A 21,464-nucleotide genomic window follows, 5' to 3' on the forward strand; every position below is an offset into this window, starting at 1 on the left:
GTAACGTTCCTTGTGATCTATTAACTTTAACTAAAAAAAAATACAAGCAATAAAAAAAAAAGCCATTGCAGGGAAGCAGATGTGGCTTGAGCATTTGGGTGTCTGCCTACCACGTGGGAGGTCCTGATTTGATTCCCTGTGCCTCCTAAAGACGAGCAAGAGAGCGAGCTGGTATGGCAAGCTGATGCAACAAGCTGATGCATTGAAGAGACACAACAAGGAAACATAATGAGAGACACAACAAGCGGGAGCGGAGTTGACTCAAGCCTTTGGGTCCCTCCCTCCCACGTGGGAGGTCCTGTGTTTGGTTCCTGGTGCCTCCTAAAAAGAAGACAAGCACACAACAGGCAGCAAGTACAAACAACAAATATGCAAATAGCTGCAAAAGTGGAAATACTGTTTCTTTCTTTTATTCCTAAAGGGACACATCTGTCCTCAGAGATAAGCCTGAGATTTTAGTGACCTGAATTGAGGGTAGATTTGGTTTCATATGATGAAATTCTTCCCACAAAGTACATTTCGGTATCACTTTTTATGTGGTATTTTGGGCAGATATTTCCCAATACTGAAGTGAAAATGTAGAACAAGAAATAATACAAATCATCAGTGCTTTAGGCAAAAATTTATCCCACTGCACTTAGAAACAAGTGACTCCGACCTCTCAGGTTAACTGCTGTCATTACACTTATCATGCAGCGTAGCAGCAAAAGGTGTGCTTCAAGGAGAGGAAAAAGGTGTGCTTCATGGAGAGGAAGCTGGTCAGGAAGATTTGGGAGATTAGGGGAAATTCTGTGAAATGGAAGTGACCCCTTGACAATCAAAGGTAAAATGAAGGATTTACTACAATAAAGCAATGTTTAACAAAATAATCCAAAAAGGAGTGGTTCCTTCCCACAGGGCCCTTTATATTTTGGCCCGATGTCTGGTAGGTGCCACTTCTGTACTTCGAAGGCATTTGAAGTGACGTTGAAATGGCTGAAGATTCTGAACATTTCTCTAATACATCATCTGAAAGCATCCATGCTGCTCATTCAATATTCCATTTATTTATATGATTCCAAACATTTTCCTTAGAGTTCAGAGGCCCAGTAGAGATGTACAGATATTTTTTATTTCTTTGGATTGTTTCACCAACCACACGGATGAAGTTCCTGAACTAATGCTTGTATTTGGGGGAGGGGAAGTGTAGGGGAATGTGTACTATGATTGTAATGGAAGATGACCATTTTATCCTGAGACTTGGGTCCAAAGCCTTCTGTTTTTCAAACCATTCCAGGAAAGAAGCCATTAGAAATGGGGGATGTTTATTTAATTGTCTTTTTTGGTTTTTCAAAATGCAAAATTTGATCCATTACATGATAATGTGGCAGCCAGTTGAAGGTGACTTTGGCTAAAGCAAAGGTTAAGCCTTCCTGTCCTCTAAAATCCTAGCTGGACTTTTTACACTCAACGACTGCCAGGGGAAGGTTTATTTGGGGTATTCAATTATAATTTAGAACAAACAATAAGAAAGCTTACATTTGCTGAGTTAATCTGGCCATTTCAATCACTCAGTATTATCAGAGGAGATTACTGTACATGTTTTAATAGGGTTAAGCAATAGAACTAGGTTGTTTAATATTTATTGAGTAACCCCTCCAAAAAAAGCCCCCAGTTCTCAGAAAAGCAAGGTTTTTGGTGGCTTGACAATAGGAAACAAAAAGCCTTTCTAAAAAGTATTGGAGAACTCTTTTCTCCCATCTTTGAGAATGTCCTCTGTGTATCAGAACCTCTTTGACCATAGGCAAGTAAGCAGGCTGGGTTAATTTGAAAAGTGACTGAGGGATGGAAAGTAGCAGTGGTCCAGGATGAAGAGAGAACACATACAACTCCACCCTCCTTTCTGTCACAGACACGCTTCTATACCTTCTTTGTTTGAGTGTAAGTTGATTTGCAAAACTGCTGAGAATTAATTTGTTTGGGGAAGAAGTAAATGATGGGAAGAAAGAGAGAGACCTTATCTCCTTTTGAGCAAATCTAGAGATCTACCTACTCAAGACAATGTGGTTTTTCTCATGTGTAGTAACAGGGAGAATAGAGCTGAATCTCTGCCTGGTAGGTAAATTTATTTTTGTAATCCTCCCTCATTTTAAGTGAAAAAGCTAATCAAAATTATTATAAGGTATAGGAAACTAATAGAATTTCTGCTCAAAATAATTTTTTCCCCCATTGTCTTTAGGGTACACATGGAAACCCAGGTATCAAAGGTGAGCGTGGACCAAAAGGAAACCTGGTAAATGAATAAACAGATTTCTTTTAAACCAATAGAGCTTCCTCTAGATTTAATTAAAGAACAAAAATTAAGAAAGCAAAGAGCATTGTAGTATGTTGATGGCAAAAATCTGATCATTTTTGTGAAGAATATAGGAGTGCTCACTTCCTACATTATCTAACTAGTTTGTTCTTGCTTGCATTTTACATCTCTGAGTAACGTGAACATTTTAGTGAGGAAGTTTAGGAAACCTATGGACACTGAATAAATAGAAATTTGTACTTAAATAGTAGTGGCCCATTAATTAGTATAATGCTTCACGAACTATTAATATGGATTGACATAACCACTTTCATTTCTTATGGATCCTCTTTTTGAATAACTGACCTATAGTAGTAATAGAAAGAACACCAAATGGTCTCTTACTCTAAGTTTATATACAGGTTTTTCCCCAATTCTTTTCTTTGTGTACCCATCATGAAAATGTCCCAGACTTTAAAAAAAAATTGCCTATTCAGATCTTTGTTGAGATGATGGTGTTCCAAGTTCAAGAGTGACTGCAGGAATCACAAGGAGAAAGACCAGCAGATATAACTATGCAAAATCATAAGGGCAAAAACTCTGCAGAGCGGATTATAATTAAAATAGAGTGGAAGACTCATAGGGAAATGCTTGCAGCAAATAAATTTGATGGGTTAATTTCTATAGAACATTGGGTTAATTTCTATCGTACATAATGACCTTATAAAACTGATGAGAAAAATATCAAGCTTCTAATAATTAAATGGGCAAAGGACACAAACATTCAATTTTCAAAAGAGGAAATAGAACTATAAAAGTAAATAAAGAAAGAGAAAATGCTTAATTTCACAGGAAATGAAAGAAATTTAAATGGAGACAATGGAGTACCATTTAACACTAATTATTTACATTTTAGAAACTTTGGAGCCCAGAGGTTTTTCCTTTTGTTTTCGTTTTTATGGAAGCAATTATCTAGTTCACAGAGTTTGTTTTTTGTGTGTATTTCAGACTTGAAAAAACATTCTTTTTCGTATAGCAATCAATGCAGCCTTATTAAAATAATAATTATGATAGCTATGTTGTGATAAAACTGGTTTGTTCTTCATTGTCTGGAGGTAGACAGGATGCACTTGGCACAAACATTTTAGAAAGCAATTAGGCAATATGTGAGGCATTTACATATTCAAAATTTTAACCTAATAACCCCCTTTCTGACATTTTTTGGAATGTAATAAAAATTTAATAAGTTATACACATTCAAGTATTCCTCGCAATAGTGTGTTTGTCAAGGAAAGGGAATGTAAAGCATCTTTGGGTCACCTTACAGTACATACATGCACACCCTTAGATTCACTCGCCTTAGATAGGTCTGCCCTGATGTTGTCATGACTTCCTTTAGTTTTGTTAAATACCTGTTTTAACTCTATGTTCACATTTCATTTATTTGGCTTATAATTTTGAACCATATAATATACTTTCCTTAGTCTGGCTGAAATCAAGCAATCACTCTTGAGGACATTTTGGAAAACATTCCAAAGCCGTTTAGAGAAAAGCCAGTGTGGCTCTAAGTCAGTACAATGTTATATTTCAGAACAAAGGTCCTGTTGTTAAGCTGGTGTACAAAACTCAGCCTCAACTGTGAAAATGTACCTGGAGTCTGTACCCTACACATCTGGCTTCACTCCAAAGGGCAAAGGTTATCTCCGCTGCTATTTTCTTTCCTAGATTGCTTGGTGGAAATGTCAATGGTAAATTCTGAAGGTCCTTGCCTCGCCTTGGGTTAGTTTATTACTCTGGGAGTTCTGAATAATGTATTTTATTGAACAATCCGTCACTCTACAGGGCTGTGGAATTTTGACTGAGTTCTTTGTTTGTGACAGGGGGATGCTCAAAAAGGAGAACCCGGAGAAAGAGGCCCAGGGGTATGTACACAACTGGAACTTCTTCCTGAAAAGTAATCCCAGGACACTAAGATTCTGTAACTGAGCGTTTTCACCCTGCAGTGAAAGCACAAAAATGATTCATATCTACCTGTGCTCGGGGGATGTGAGGAGAAAATATACTCTGCTCCACAAGTGTCATGATGGCACCAGGGGTGGTCAACCCCACGACATTCCCTGAAGCTTGGTTTGAGATTTGTAACAGGCTCAAATGAGGGAAGTATTTTGTTTAATTCTTTACTCATTTTTCACAATAAAGAATCAGTTAGAATTTCAGGAACATGAGAATTATATAGTCTAAACTGCATTTTTGTAAATCCTTTTCTGCAAACAAACAAACAAAATCATTCTAATTGAGTTAGAAGAGATCAGAGATTGCCCGAGAATAATTACGGTGAATTTCTTCTTTTGTAAGTGAGTACAACAAATAGCAGGAAAGTGCTGTCTGAACAAAAAGGAGGCCATGTTACATAGCTCCTTCTTGCTCATCCCTTGGACATAAGCCAAGGACTCATGAAAACCTGTTCTCTTCATGCTTTTAATAAACTTCATGAAAAACTGTGATGGAAAGTTTGATAATGTCAATGGAAATGCTTTTAGAAATTTGAGTCATTCAGGATACATTTTTAAAATATCTTTTACATATAAGGCATACTATTGTGTGAAAATAAAATCAAGACAAAATTCTTATCTTTAAAAAAGCTTATTGTCTCACAGAACAGATAAGATATTCAAAATAGCTATAAAAGGAAGCAGAGTGCAAAAATACTTTAAGAATGGCATGAGCAAAGGGGTTTGCATGAGCCTTCTGAGGAGATTGGTGCCATCAGGGCAGGTTTTATGGGGTGAGTCTTTGAGAAGAGGTAGAATTGTACAGGAAAGGACTGGGAAGGGAGGTGGAAGGGGTCAAGCATTCAGATGAAGAGAATGCTGTAGGCTGCAACCTGAGAGAAAGCAGTGTGTTGGGGCGTGGACACAGTGGGTGCCTAAAGAGGAGGGTTTTCAGGAGTGACTTGATAGGTGGCTTGGGGTCCAAGTGGGTGTTCAGCACCAGCTGCAGGGTCTGGGCTTTACCATGTGTTCGGCAGCACCCAAGATTTTAGATGAGGTACATGACCCAGTCAGAGCTGTATTTAAGGAAGAGTAATATGGCAGTGCTCTATGAGAGTAACTGAAGTAGGATCAAGGAAGGAAGACTTGGAAGAAGGTTTGTTGTAGCCCATATGAAAAGTGACAAGGTCATTGGCTAGAGCTGTACTGGCCATTGAGCAAGCCACTAGCCACATGTGGCTTCTGAGCACTTGAAAGATGGCTAGTCTGAATTGAGATGTGCTGTAGGTACAAAATATATACCAAACTCGAAGCCTTAGTACAAAAAAATAATGTAAAATATCTCATTAATAATTTATTATTATTAATTAATGTTGAAATGAATTCTTTTTGATATATTGAGTTAAATAAAATATATTGTTAAAGTTAACTTCACCTGTTTCTTTTTACTATTTTTACTGTGGCTATGAGAGAATTTAAAATTACTTGTGTGGCTTGCATTTGTGGCTCACATTATGGACAACGTTTGACTCAAGTGATAACAAAATAGGAAGGAAGAGAACATTGTGAGAATCCTTGAAAGAGTAGAAATGATAGGATGTGGTGACTAACTCCTATATTTAACAAATGTTTGCTGAGCACTTACTATGTACTAGGCACTGTTTAGGTGCTGGGAATTCAAGAGTGAGCAAGACAGATGAGTCCCCATCTAATAAAGTGACAAAGAAATAAATAAGATAATGTAAGTCAGCGAGAAGGCTGTGAAAATAAAAATTGAGGTAATGAGAGTCTTCTAGGCAGAGGCAACAGCAGGTACAAAGGCTCTGAGTTGGGAACAAGCTCAGCTGGCTTGAGAAATGGAAAGAAAGTCATAACTCATTGATGAAGAGAGATGGGAGACCAGGCTCTAGGGGAAGGCAGGGCTAGATCACATAGGGCCTTCTTGGCCAGTATAAGGAGAGTAGATTTTACGTTAAGTGTAGTAAGAGACCCCTAGGGAATTTTAAACATTGAGTTAAAGGAATAGAAGATGTAAATAGAAGAGAGAGAAAACTAAGATGATTCCAAAATTTTTAGCCATGTAACGTGAAATGTGATGGGACCATTCGAGGAAATATGAAAGTGAGAAACAAAATTTAACAGAGACTGCAGTTTTGCACATTTTAAATTTTAGTTTTTTAAAATTAGTAATTAAGATATGAAGGAAGGAAGGAAGAAAAGAGGGAGGGAGGGAGGAAGGAAGAAGGAAGGAAAGAGGAATGGAGGGAAGGAGGGAGGGAGGAGATGCTGATAACATCCAAACAACAACTAGACCAGGAATTTCATAAAGAAAGGCAGAAGGAAAAAAAAACCTTTGAAAAGTAATATCCCTTTATTTTTATAAAATCATGTTGGCTCACCCCTAAATACATTTGTAACTCTTTTCAACATAAAGTAGCAACAGAATTTTAAATATTGTAAGTATCGTGGGTATTGTAAGGGGTGGAAGGTGCCCCAAGATCCTTGAGATTAGAAGCTTAGCCTTTTTTAGTATTTCAAACATGAATTATTTTAATAGAGAACCCCAATTTGACTGTCTATTATGTGGCCTTTAATTTTAAGCAATAGTAAAGATAAAACCATTTTATATGTGTGAATATTTTAAAAATGGATTAAATTGTAATGTAATAACTTTTGTCTTCTATTCTTCAGTGACCTCTCATTTGGAGACAGTACATTTCCTTAATGAAGTTGCCCTTTTACTTTTTGTAAAAAGCCAAATATAGAACAGAATTCTGTAGTCTGATGCACATGTAACTGCAATAATAGTTTTTTTATTTCGTTGGTTTCTCCAGTTCACTTTAAATATGTCATAACAATTCTATTTTCATACCCTGAAACATATAGTTGTATGAAAAAGACATGTATATCCCATTTGAAAAAAGACTTTCTGTTGCTTAGAGTTCATAATTTCCTAGTCTATTTGATATTTGGAATTGTAGTACTTAAAGGGCTTTTGGACAGCAGCACAATGGAGGAGGTTGTGCAGGATTCCCAAGAATGACACAGAAGACAGCACTGGTGCTGGCCCCTTATTTAGCAAGAGATAAATAAAGTAACTTAAAGGTCACTGTCTCATTAGGGTTGATAAAGGAACCATTCATTTCCTTAATGTTACATATTCTAGACCAAATCTGAAAGGAGCCCCATAATGGATACAAATATTTATGTATATTTTAAAGGCAGTTATGCCAGCTCATTTTCAAAGCCCATTTCTCTAAGAATCTCTGTGAAACATTTTCAGCTGCAATAATTCATAGTTTAAAAGTCAATACAACAATTTTGAAAGGAGCATTATAGGTCATCACTTCTACAATGCGTTTCAGTCAACATTTGCTTACCTTTGGCCAAAGGGTAAGAAAGTTGGCTTGAAAACATACCTGGGAATGAGAATGGAAAGTAATAAAGAGAAAAATAAGCTTCTTTTCTTCTTCCTAGTAAATGCACATTCCCCAAGAGCGAAGAGAAGCAGAATAGCTTACATTTACATGTTCTTATTTTCCAAGACTGTACAGATGTGTTTTCATTATACTTTATAAATGAAAAATACCTTACCCTCCTTCAACTATGTCTTCTAATATCACATTTTACTTTTTCTTTTCTTCTCTCTCTCTCTTTTAATTAGGGCAGTCCTGGGTACAAGGGTGACAAGGTAAGTTGATAACAAATAATGATAGACTGGGAGATTTTGGAAAGAAAAACAGAAACAGAAATATGCTTATTTACTTTTTAAAATTATTTTCCTTTATTTTTATAAAAAAGATTCCCTCATTCCTAAATATACTCTATTTATATAAAATAACAATAGACTATTAGATGGTGGATGATGGTGTAAAAGGTAGAGGGCATCCTAAGTGCCCTAAGATTAGAATCCAGTCTCTCTTATCTATGCAAATGTGAATTCTTTTAGTAGAGAATGCCTGTTTAACAAACCATGCAGCACAGGTAACCAGACTAAAAGTTTCTGTATATAAACAGATGCAGCAATACCATAATTAGGTTGTTCCCTCAGTGCCCAACTTTCTATGAAGACTTAAAACATTGAACATCTGTCACAGGGGAAAAGGGGGTGCGTTCTGACTAAGCCTGAAAGAACCACTGACTGCATTCAGTCAGGTGCCTGGGTAGTGCTTGCAGGAGTAAATTTGACAAACAAATAAAATGTATGGGTTGGTAGATTATTTTATAATTATTTGCAAATTGCAAGTTAGGAAATCAAACTGATGCAAGAGAAATGACCAAGTTGAACTGCAGCTCTGGAACCTCTGGGAATGTGTTTCAATGGTTCATTGATAAGACTATGCTATAGTTCTCTATTGTTAGATTTTCTGTCTGAAATGAGAACATATCCCTATCAGCCATTCCGTCCTACAGGTGATATCACCCTCAGACCTGGACAAAAGGTGCTTTCATTAGAGAGTCATGCTCTGGCTTTTCTTTAGTCTTCCAACTTCCCATGGAGCAAAGAGTCTGCAGGGCAAGAAACCTGTGCCATCTTCTTGTAGACCGTACTTTGTGTACCTAAGATACCAGAAGTCCCAAGCCTGTTTCTAGGGCGTTATCAAACCTCTCTCTAGGACTAGGAAACCAATTTGTAGTTGTTTTAGGGCAGGAGGGGGCCATGGACGGATCTTTGCTGTGCTTCCGGGGTGTCTCTGTGTGTGTACTCATGGCTACTCTTGCAGTGGAAGAAGCTGGAGGTGAGAAGAGAAGAGGCTAGGCCAAGGTCAAAGGCCAAGGGTATGCTTTGGCATGGATCTCTGAGGAATTCACAAATTCTAAGTTCTTCTGAAGTTACATTTTTCAAGGAAGGGAGATAGATTTTTCATTACTTTAATTGTCTCAATTTATAATTTTTAACTCCTTAGACACAGGGTATGTAGGATCCACTGGCATTCTTTTCCCAGGCCCTGCAAATATTAAGCATTAGCCTATACATATAGGCAGATAAATATATCCTCAATCACTGGAAATGTTAGGCTTAAAAGGGAAGAGAATAAGAAATCCCATGATTCTATACTTAATACCATAGGAAACTTGAGCAACTCAACATCTAGGACGGTCAGTTTCTTCACCTCTATCAACCTGGATTAATACAGGGTGATTGGAGGAGCAGATGGAATAATGGATGTGACAGTCTACTCTAAACTGGTGCTCTATAAATGTGAGGTGCTGTCATGAAGAGGCGAAGAACAAATGATGAGATGGGAAAGTTATGAAAAGTTCATGATTGTCCTATGTAAGTGAAACTGTCCTGTGTGTAGCTGAGGAAAATTATGGATGCCCTCCAAACTTACCTTATTCAACACTAGGAAACTTTATATGTTTTTGAAGAAATTCATTAACCTTCTGGGGAATGATAGATTCATTGGAGTAGTTCTCATTTGGAAAATACAAGCTGTCCGAGAAAAGTGACCCCAAACCATTGACATTCAAACCAGAATTGCACCAAGAGTAGAAGCAGCAGCAACCAGAGACCAGGAACAGAGCTGATCTGTTCATAGCTTTCTGAAGCACTTGCTTTCTGGAAGTGTGTAATTGTGGCAATTCCTCAGGGATTAATGAACCCACCAAAAAAGAAAACGCCTTTGCAGAGGCAAGTAACATGAGTACAATCTTCTCATTCACAGAAATCTTCCCCCAAAACAAATGCTGTTCCTCAGGACCCTATAACTAACAAATCTGTCTGGACAAATGGAATGTGAATTCTGGCCAAAAACTTTTGAAAGTATTTATGGGGATTTTCTGTTTTATATTTTGGTGGTTGACTCATTTTATTCCTACCCAACATTATTAAATTAAGTACTTTCTAATTGATTCTTCAAGAGCGATTTTCCATTTGTATTCAGAAATAAATGCTTAACTTGTTCTAAGTGAAAGCTCAGTTTTTCCTGGGTCAGTTCGACTTACAATATGATATGAAGAGGGAACAGATCGCTTTTGAATGGAAGCATAGCTGGCTCTAAGGATTGTTTGCCTCCCTCTTTCTTACTCTGATGCCAGCAATACTCCAGACAGTACCCCAGGCAGAAGTGACAGGTTAGTGAGAAATAACCTGCAGAATATTTCAGTGTGCCTTGTTCAGCTTTGGGTGGTTGATAAAGAACATGGTCTTGGGAGGATAGCAGACTTTAGCTTATGGCCATGAGCAAGCTGCTTAATTTCTCTGAGCCTTATTTTTCTCATTTATGATATGTATACCTTGCGAGGCTGTTGTGGGGATTAGCGGTAATGTGAAGGACCTTGTACATACTTCACATCCATAATTAGTGGCCAAAATTAAGATTTCTCTCCTTAGAGGAATGTTACTCAGAGTGTGGTCTCCAGACCGGCAATCAGCCTGGGAACTGTTTGCTGCTATTCTGCAATGAGACAAAGCTGGTACCAGAATATAAATCAACTACACCACAAAATACACTGTTTAGTTCAGTTGACAATTCTTCTTCATAGCAAATTTTCCTTGACGAAGGAAGCAGTGCATTAATTTACATTCTAGCACAGATTCCCATGTCACTGCGTTGGAGCACTTTGAGTAGCGTGCCCCAGAGCAGCACATGGATAAATAGTAAAGCAGCAGAAACAGCAGAAATTAGTAGTGAGGGCTCTAGACTGGACTGGGAGTCAGAGACCTTGCTCTGCCATAGACCACCATGTACATGGAAGTGAGTCATTTAACTTCTCCAACTGGATTTGCTTAAAAATAAGAATTGCTTTGAGGCTCAGAATAAATAATCTATGTGAAAGCCCTTTGAAAAATCTTAAGTGCTTTATAAGCAAGAGATACTATTATTATGATGATAAAACTTTAATAATTTTTCTGATTGACTTGGTTATTTCTTAGTTATAAATATTAGAAATCTTAAAAGTTTGATATAATGTATTAGTATTCAAAGGTCCCAATTCTCACTCTACCTGAGCAAATTACTTAACCTTTTGGAATCACATTCTTCTGTTATGGTTGAATATAATTTGGAATCATATTTTTCAGTCTGACTGAATAATAATATCTATCTGAGACAGCTAATGTTGGATTAACTGAGATAATATATGTAAAATGTCATTAATAAACTGTAAAGCATGGTTGAAATATTGGTATTTTTCATCACTACTTCAGGGAAGACTGGGCAGTAGAGTGTGCTGATGGCAAATCCATAGTATGATTGCCTTCATGCCACACTCTCTCCCACAGCAGACCTTCCTTATTCATCACAGCACTCCTTCCCCCCAAATCTCAACACTGTCTCGGAAACTTTTTCTCAAGTTCTCTAGGCAAACACTACAAATGGTCAAAGTTGGTACTAGTGTTGGAGCATGCAATAGTGGAAAAATAGGAAAGAGTAGACTATTCAGACCTTGGTTCTTCTACTTACCAGTTACATGATCGAGGTAAGCTGTTGAGCTTACATTTTCTTGCTCATAAATGAGAATTACAAACTGGATTTCATTGGGCTATTATGTGGATTCAGTGAAATCATATATGTAAAGATGGTCTAATATATGGTAGGTACTCAGTAAACCTTAGCTCCTTTCCTTCCAATATCATCCATCTCTTGAAGTTGTTAATCCTCATTTGCTGGTATCACTGATTTGATCCTCACAGGTAAAGGATGACTCATGAATAAGAATTCTCAGAGTTCACTGTCTCTGCAACTAACAGTATTGAGGATAAAATGGCGTAGAAACCATCAGAATGTTTATAACATAAGATTCTGCTGTGAATCTTAAAACAAAACAAAACCCTAACACCTTAATATTGAATGACCACAAATGTCCTCTTTATTTTATTTATATTTTAGGGTGAACGTGGAGAATGTGGTAAACCAGGAATAAAAGGTGACAAAGTAAGGAACATGTTTTAAAGTACTAACAGCTGTGATCCATTTTGGGGGGCTGAGTTTCCTTAAGAGGAAATTCCTGGAATGAATTATGTTGCTCTCACTACTGGTTGAAGAGTCAATGGTTCAATTTTCACATCTGTAAAACATGAAGTAGACAAAAAAGCAATACCTAACTTTAGTTAATGGATCCCCAAATGCCTTTCTTATGGACCATTAAGACTTTGTTTCTTGACACCCTAACCTTTGAGGGGAGGCCTACTGAGTGTTATTTTGAAAAGAATAATTTAACCAGCAAAGGCAATTCAAGCTCCAATCAGGTCAGAGTAGAATTGCTTTCCAGATGTAAACTCCAAGAACATTTCTAAAATAGAGTGAAGAATTCTATGAAATAGGATAATGAAGTAGTTATAAACAATGTGACAAAACCAGACATAGTGGTTTGAAATTTTGAAAATACAGCAAGTCACAGACAATTGGGTAGATATTTGCCTTTGGTTAAAATGTAAATATGGATAAACTAAACTGGGAACAATATTGAGTATGTTAAGGTGTTCCTTAATGGACCAGAAATATGTATAGAAGTACATCTGAAACATAGGGATAAGGGGTTAAAAAAAGTATAGATTAAAAGTAAATAATTTTCATTATAGTTAAAAACTATTAGTAAGTCACCAAGATGCTATACCTCTTCAATGTCTATATTGTGATTACGGGAGGGAGTGAAATAGAGAAAAATGAAGCAGAAAGTGAAAAGAAGGAGATAAATAATGGAACTGGCTAAGTAACTACATACTTTAAATAGATTCTCTGAAAGTTAAAGGTCAGGTATAGCTCTAAAATGTAGGCTAGGGAAATAGCTCTGAGCAAAATGAAAAGTGTGATAATGAGTGAGCTCTTCCTGGAGCATAATTAAAAAGGGTAGATGGAAGTGGATACTTGGAAGCTTCAGAAGAGGAGTCAAATACAAAATAGAATTAAATGAAAGCCAAATAATAACTGGGAAAACTATTTGAAATAAATATGACTAAAAGAGTTAAGATTCTATTATATTTCTTTATATAAGACATCAAGGATTGTTAAATGAACCAATATTTTTTGTACCAAAAAGAAAGAAAAGAACATTATCAATTACATATTTAAGATGCAATTGATTTAAGATGTATCCCAGTGACAGAGATGTAAAAATGTAAAAAATGTGTCTTAGAGATAATAAATTATAGTGTTCTTGACAAGGGGAGTTCACACAAACTTAAGAAATCAAGAAAAGCTTGAAAAGAACATAGAGACACTAAGGGAAATAAAAATGGCTAAATGAGAAAAATATCCACACATTAGCAACCAGAGAAGTAAAATTAAAACATTAAAATATCTTACCTATCAAAATCACAAACACTGAAGTAATATATGATAATTTGTGCTGACAGGGATGCTGTAAGATGAAGATAAGGTCTCTCATACTCAGGTAGTAGTAATGGAAATCTGAATAAACTTTATGTTGGGAAGATTCTCTCTCTCTTTCCATATATGGTGGGAGAAAAAACAGTAGAGTGAGAGAGAGCCTTAGATGTGCTCGAGTCTCTAATTCAGTCATCTTCTTCCAGGAACTACCCTTAGGAAGTAATTAGAATTGGCAAAGATTTGTACACAAAGATGTTCATTATAATATTATTTTAAAAAGTAATCAGAAAATATTTAAACATCAAAACTTGGAGAAATGACTAAATTATGATAGATTCTTATTTTTGAATATTATCCCATTTATGAAGAGTTTTTAATGACATGGAAAAAGATTTTTGGTACAACGGAAGGCAAAAAAGTATGATACAAAATTGGCTTATACTTTGTTCAAATCTTGGAAGAAAATATCTATTGGGAATAAGACTGGATGAAAATATGCCTAAAATTTTAGTAGCAGTTGCTTCTGCATGAAATTTTTTTCTGATTCTTTACCGTTTTTCTGTAATTTAACACTCATGAATAGGCTACATTTTTGGAAAGCAGAAAAAAGTGGGAATCTGTGCAAAGAGAGAACAGACTATCTTATATTCTCATAAAAATAAATTCAAAAGCGTTTTCTAGTAATAGAACATAATTGAAATATTTTCTACTAGAAGAGTATTCAGTATAAAGTGTTTTGCCAAGTTCTACATGGTAGAAGGTAGATGAAAGAGTGATTTGGACATCATGGAAACTCACTAAATATTAATTTAACTGACATTGCCCTTTTTGAAGTAAATGGCATTCCACCAAGTTTACTGCTTTCTAAGGAATCTTGTGAAATAAATCCATTAACCTGATCAAAATCTTAACATGTAGGCCACAATTGTACTTTAGTGGAATTTGTTTCCTAAAGGAAGATTTGACTTCCAGTTGGCTTGCTTTTTGTTTTTTATATTTTTATTGATGTATATCATTCATACATGAACACACATAAATAATAAGTGTATAGTAAAAATTGTGAACTAACAAAATAAACATGTATAACATCATATAAGTGTCCCATATGTCACCCCTCCATCAACATCTTGCTTTTGTGATACATTTTTTACAAACTATGCAAGAGCATCATCAAAATATTACTACTAACTATAGTCCATATATTACATTTGGTGTGTTTTCCCCCCAACCCACCCTATTTTTTTTAAACAAATCAATTTTATTGATACATATTAATAGAGCATACAATCCCTCCAAAATATACAATTAATGGTATTTGGCATACTCTAATAGTTGTGCATTCATTACTTCAACAAAAATTAAAGCATTTTCATTATTTCAACAACAACAACAACAACAATAATAATAAACAAAAAACCAAAGAAACAAGGAAATTCCCCCTCCCCCAATCTCTCTGCTTACCCTGCTGTACATAGCAGCTATTTCTGGCTATTCTTGCACATTATTTATTTGTTTATTAAGCAGTTTTATTGAGATATATTCATGCACCATGTGTTCTATCCAAAGTGTATAATCAATGATTTTCTTTTAGCTGTTAAAAAGAGTTTTGTTGTAAAATTGTAAAATAAATAGAAGAAATTATAAATTTTAAAAGAGAGTGCAAGGCCAGGTTAGATTTAATATAATCAATTATAAGAAATAGATAGTATAGCAACAAACGTTTTAAAATGTAAATAATAATTGTAATATAATAGAAATTAATTATAATGTAATTCTAATTTTTATATTACAATTCTAACTATTGGACATAATAATCTCTAAGAATAAAATAATTCCATTTTGTTCAGTTATTTAATTTCCATTTTGGCCATAATTCTTTCTGGATAATCAAATTCCTATTTGGGAATTCTTCTCATCTTATTTGAATGAATTACAGCAGATAACAATATGCCAACTCATAATTTCATGAGGCAGAAAAGCTCAAAATTTTTTCAACAGTAGTCATACTAAGTCATTATTGATCCAGATGGATTATTTTAATTAACAAGTATATATAAGAAAGGTTCAAAGAAAAATGAAGTATCCAAAAAAATATCTCTTCTCTAGTCCTCCTCAGTTAAAAGCAAGTGTTTATTTTGTATGAAGAAATTTACAGAATACTGATCACAAGAACAATTTGCTAGTTGCACTAAGTAATTATTGTTCATATACTATAATATTGTTTATTTTACATTTATCTGGTCTACTCCAGCCCTTTTTTGGTTACTATTTGCATGGAATACCTTTTTCCATCCTTTCACTTTTAACCTGGTTGTGTCCTTACATCTGAGAAGGGTCTCTTGTAGACCACATATAGATGGCTCATGTTTCTTACCCATTATATTAGTCTATGTCTTTTGATTGCAGAGTTCAATCCATTAACATTCAGTGTTATTTCTGTAAAAGTATTACTTACTTCATCCATTTCATCATTTGACTCTCTGTCATACTGCTTGTTAATTATGATCATTTCATTAACAATGAATTTGCTGGCTTTGATGTATGAATAACTGGAGAAGACTGGCCTTTAACCAAAACACACTCCTTCCCTTCCACCTAAAATCACTGCATTTTAAAGACGGCTATTAGAGCAGCTCACCGTACTTTTTGTTGCACAGGGACCCCGAGGGCCAGATGGACCAAATGGACCCAGAGGAATTCAGGTAAGAAGGCTAAAACCAAATCTAAGTCTGAGATTGTGGGATAGCAAAAACAAAGGGGGACAGAGAATATATTTTGGGGTTTAAAACCTCAAAATTGTGTAGTCAGAGTGGACAGAACAGCCATTTTTTCTTCCCAGCATTGGATCCTCCAGCATCTCTATCTGATGATAATTTGTCCTTTGCTTGCTTGTCTCCAGGGTCTAGCTTTTTCTGTCAGTAGAGTTCTCAGGTTTATCAGTGCCTAAGTAATTATTAAATAAAGCCCTGGCTTTCAGAATTAAAAATTTGTAATCTCTTTTCTGCATTATAATAAATGGAAAAATATGTGGCTATACTAACTTAGTGGAAGCAGATTCTAGGAAATTCATTAAATATTAGGCAATGGCAGTGAGCCTTTAATGCATTAAATCTATTTAGAGTAGATTCAGTAAGCAGAAATAGCATGTTCATTTTTTCACATATATAAAAATAATTATTTTTAATGAAGCTTTAGATTACACAAACATTACGTAAAAAATATAGGGGATTCTCACATGCCCCATCTCCTCCCCCTTCTAGCATGTTCATTTAATTTTTGCTTCTAAAAATAGCCAGGGTTTAAGAATGATTTCCTTAATTTTTCCGCTCAATATACCTTACCAATTTTTAAATTTGTACTAATAATATACTCTGTCACATCTCTGGCATCTAAAATTTGTGTCATAAAGTCTATTGTACAAAATGTAGAAAAATAAGTTAAGATTTATTTTGATAACCTCAAACCCTAAGATAACAAATAAAATTTTAGTGTATTTAAACAAAATACAACTGACTAGAATTCTAAAATATTACCAATTAATTGAAGCATATTACTCTTTCTTTCTTATTGCTCTTTATTAGCAGGAAGTATTCACTTTTTTTCAGTATTACATTTCTGGACATTTTGTTTGCACTATATAGCCTGCATTTATTATGTTTAGGTGCTAGATGAACTCTAACATTGATGAGTAATTTTATCCAAAATAGTGGTTTCTGAACTTTGCTGCATATTAGAAACACTTTGGGGAGCTTTTTAAAAATCCCTTTGTCCAGATGTACCCCCTACCAATTAAATCAGTGCCTAGGGATGGGAGCCAGACATCAATATTTTTATCAGTAAATCTGTAGGTAATTCCAATATGCAGGAAAGTTTGGGAACCAATGACCGAATATTTTGACAAATTGACTCAAGCTTCCCTAAAGTAGGTGCAAACAGGTAAGTCTACCTAATACATAGATGAGGTGACAAAAGATAAAATAATAGAGTCTGGAAAGATGGATGAAGTTCAAAGTAGTTAAAAACAGAAAGCAACTTTTTGCACTGCCACTATAAATATACCTGGAAGAGCTATACATATTATCTAAATGACACTATTTGTATTGTTCCATCACTGCAAGTAGTTAATGTGCAATAATATGGAATGATACTTGGAGGTACTTATTTTCTGTCCCATAGATAATTTTGAATCATGTTTTTCTAGGCTGGGGTCTTATCTCTTCTAAAATTGTAAGGGGGAAGGTGAAGAGTTAATTTCAATATTAAAAAAGTCTACTGAAAATCATATTTTACTGAAGATTTCTTGGTCAGCACCTAGTTAACTACCAACTTTGGCCTGGAATTCTGTCAGGGCAGGGCAGGAACTCTGATTATTACAGGTTTTTGGAAGCTCTAACCTTCAGCTACGAATGCTTGAGATACATTAAAAAAAAAAAGTTAAGTTGACAATCTTTTAAAAATAATAATGGGTCCAGCACAGGAATGAGGTTGGAAGACACAGGTGTAGGACACAAAAACCTCATTAATAAATGTTCGCTCCCAGTTTAAGTGCTATTTTAGAAGCTGCTTGTTTGACACAAGAAATTTTATCTCATCTCATCCTGTTTTTCAATCTTATGAAATGCCAGTTTAACCCTGAGTTATAATCTGATTTCTAACCCATCATCTCTGGATAGTGTAGAGAATGATCCATTCCTGGTTGGCCTTTTGTACATAGAACTAATTTTTGGTTTTTATTTTGGAACAGGGTATTAGTGGACCTCCAGGGAAACCAGGCCCAAAGGGATTTCAAGGCAATAAGGTAAGGTTATTTTTGGTTAAAGTCAGGCAGAATGCCTTTCCCCTAGTGAACTAGAGTAATGCAAAATTTTCAGGCAGAAATCAATGGACTCTGCGGAAGTATCTTTGGAAACTTTTCTGCATTTTATACACAGAATCATGTTCAAATACATGCAAGTTATCAGGGGCTTAGCTTTAGTATTTACTATTATGTATTATTCAGGGGACACTATTAAACATATGTTATTATGTAGAATCTTAGCTCTGTTTCTACTCACTCCTAAACTGAACAGCAGTAATAAGTAGCAAAACTCAAATCATTCTATTTCCCGCATGTAATAATGCCCCTTTAATATAAAGTTTATAAGGCAAGGGAATGTATTACGGTCATACCAACAGATATCAAGTGCTTTTTTTTCAATTTTTAAAAATTTATTAAAGTAGATCACTCATAGATAAACAAACATAAACAATAGGTATATAGTAATTGTTGTGAACTTACAAAACAAACATACATAACATCATACAGGGCTCTCATACCTCACCCCACCACCAACACCTTACATTGTTATGGAACATTTTTAACTAATGATTAAAGAGTATCCTCAAAATACTACTACTGATCAAAGTATCTTCCCCAACCCACCCTATTATTATTATTATATCATTTATACATGAACATGCATAAATAATTAAGTGCATAGTAAAAGTTGTGAACTTACAAAGCAAACATATAGGGGGTCCCATATATCAACCAGCCACCAACACCTTGCATTGTGAGACATTTACTACAAATTATGAAAGAAAATCGTTAAGATCTTACTATAAACTATAGTTCTTACCTTATTTTGGTGTATTTTCCCCCCAACCCATGCTATTATTATTTTTTACATATATTTTTATGACAGAAGTTGTAAACTTACAAAACAATCATGCACATGTGCAGAATTCCCATATAGCACCCCTCTATCAACACAACACACCATGGTAGAACATTAGTTACAGATTATGAGATAATATCATCAGACTATTACCAGGAGAATAGCATACATTTGGCACACTTTTTTTCATACTCCCCCATTATCAACACATTACATCTTTGGCATAGAAACATATATATTACATTATTACTTCTAACCACAGTCCATAGGTCACTCCAGTTGTATTTTTCCCATGCTTCTCCACATTCCCACCACCCTGCAATAGTGATGTACATCTGCTCTAGTTCACAAAGGACACTCCTGCATCTGTACCATCAACCACAATTCTCAACCACCACTGGGTTTACTGTATTACTCAGACCCTAGATTATTCTCTAGCTTTTTGTCAACTGACATTTACATCCCTAGACCACCCTTTTCAGCCATATTCCCATTTATCAACCAGCTGTTACTCACTGTAATGTGTGACCATCCACTCTATACATTTTCACACTTTTACAATAAGGTTAATTAAAACTCCCACATACATTAAACATCTGTAGTCCATTTCAGTCTCCCCTTACCTCCTTTAAGAATCCACCACCTACCACCAGGTCTTGAAGATATTTTCATACATTTTCTTCTAGAAGTTTTATGGTTCTTGCTTTTATATTTAGGTTTTTGATCCATTTTAAGTTAATTTTTGTATAAGGTATGAGATAGGGGTCTTTTTTCCTTCTTTTGGCTATGAATATCTAGTTGCTCAGGACTGTTTGTTGACTGGGCTGTTTTGCCTGAACTGGGTTGGTTTGACAGGCTAATCAAAAATCATTTGACCATAGATGTGAGGATCTGTTCCTGAACCATCGGTTCAGTTCCATTGGTCTATGTGCCTGTCTTTTTGCTAGTACTATGCTATTTTTACCACTGTAGCTAGGTAATATGGTTTAAAGTCTGGAAGTGAGAGTCCTCCAACTTCAATTTTCCTTTTTATGATGTTTCTGGTTATTCAGGACCCCTTACCCTTCCAAATAAATTTTTTTTTAAAAGATTTATTTATTTATTTCTCTCCCCTTCCCCCTCCCACCCCCCTGGTTGTCTGTTCTCTGTGTCTATATGCTGCATGTTCTTCTTTGTCCTCTTCTGTTGTTGTCAGCGGCACAGGAATCTGTGTTTCTTTTTGTTGTGCCATCTTTCCATGTGGGTGGCACCATTCCTGGGCAGGCTGCACTTTCTTTCAGGCTGGGTAGCTCTCCTTACAGGGCACACTCCTTGCATGTGGGACTCCCCTACGCGGGAGACACCCCTGCGTGGCAGGGCACTCCTTGCGTGCATCAGCACTGCGCATGGGCCAGCTCCACATGGGTCAAGGAGGCCCGGAGTTTGAACCGCAGACCTCCCATGCAGTAGACGGACGCCCTAACCCCTGGACCAAGTCCGCTGCCCAAATAAATTTGTTAATCATGTTTTCCATTTATTTGAAAAATGCTGGTGGAATTTTTGTCAGGATTGCATTGAATTTGTATATCAATTTGAGTATAATTAACATCTTAATGATATTTAGTCTTACACTCTGTGAGCATGGGATGTTTTTCCAATTATTTAGGTCTTTTAAAATTTATTTTAACAATGAATTGTAGTTTTCTGAATATAAGCACTTTACATAATTGGTTAAGTTTATTCCTAAATATTTGGGTTTTATCTATCATATTTTATTTTCACCACTCTTTTGACACTTTTAGTTACTTTTAAAAAATATATTCTCCATTTCTAGACTCTCTTCCAGGTCTCTGTCTCCTGTCTTTTCTTTTCAGACTCTAGGACACCCTTTAGTATTTCCTGCAAAGCTGTTCTCTTGGTTACAAACTCTATGTTTCTGTTTATCTGTGAATATTCTGAACTTGCCCAAATTTTGAAAGACAATTTTGCTATATATAAGATTCTTGGCTACAAGTTTTTTTCTTGCAGTATCTTAAATATATCATACCACTGTCTTCTTGCCTCCATGGTTTCTGATGAGAAATTGGCACTTAATCTTATTGGTATTCCTTATATGTTATGCATTGCTTTTCTCTTGTGCTCTCAGAATTCTCTCTTTTTGGCATTTGACATTGTCATTAGTATGTGTCTTGGGGTTGGTCTATTCAGATTTACTCAGATGGGAGTATGTTCTGCTTCTTGGACATGGAGATCTATGTCCTTCAATGGGGTTGGAAAATTTTCTACCATT

At 35.5% G+C, this 21,464-nt stretch overlaps 1 protein-coding gene across 4 annotated transcripts in view; it reads left to right on the plus strand.

The window, feature by feature from the left end:
• COL28A1 (collagen type XXVIII alpha 1 chain) overlaps positions 1-21,464 on the plus strand; it is a 233,162-nt gene that overhangs the window by 59,082 nt on the left and 152,616 nt on the right. For all 4 annotated transcript variants that reach the window (XM_071215161.1, XM_071215162.1, XM_071215160.1 and 1 more), the window contains 6 exons: positions 2,219-2,272; positions 4,153-4,194; positions 7,928-7,954; positions 12,099-12,143; positions 16,196-16,240; positions 18,283-18,336. In XM_071215161.1, coding sequence (XP_071071262.1) covers positions 2,219-2,272; positions 4,153-4,194; positions 7,928-7,954; positions 12,099-12,143; positions 16,196-16,240; positions 18,283-18,336 — 267 coding nt within the window. The remainder of the gene's footprint in view (positions 1-2,218; positions 2,273-4,152; positions 4,195-7,927; positions 7,955-12,098; positions 12,144-16,195; positions 16,241-18,282; positions 18,337-21,464) is intronic.

Source organism: Dasypus novemcinctus, chromosome 5 (assembly GCF_030445035.2).
Source record: "Dasypus novemcinctus isolate mDasNov1 chromosome 5, mDasNov1.1.hap2, whole genome shotgun sequence".
Classification (NCBI taxonomy): domain Eukaryota; kingdom Metazoa; phylum Chordata; class Mammalia; order Cingulata; family Dasypodidae; genus Dasypus; species Dasypus novemcinctus.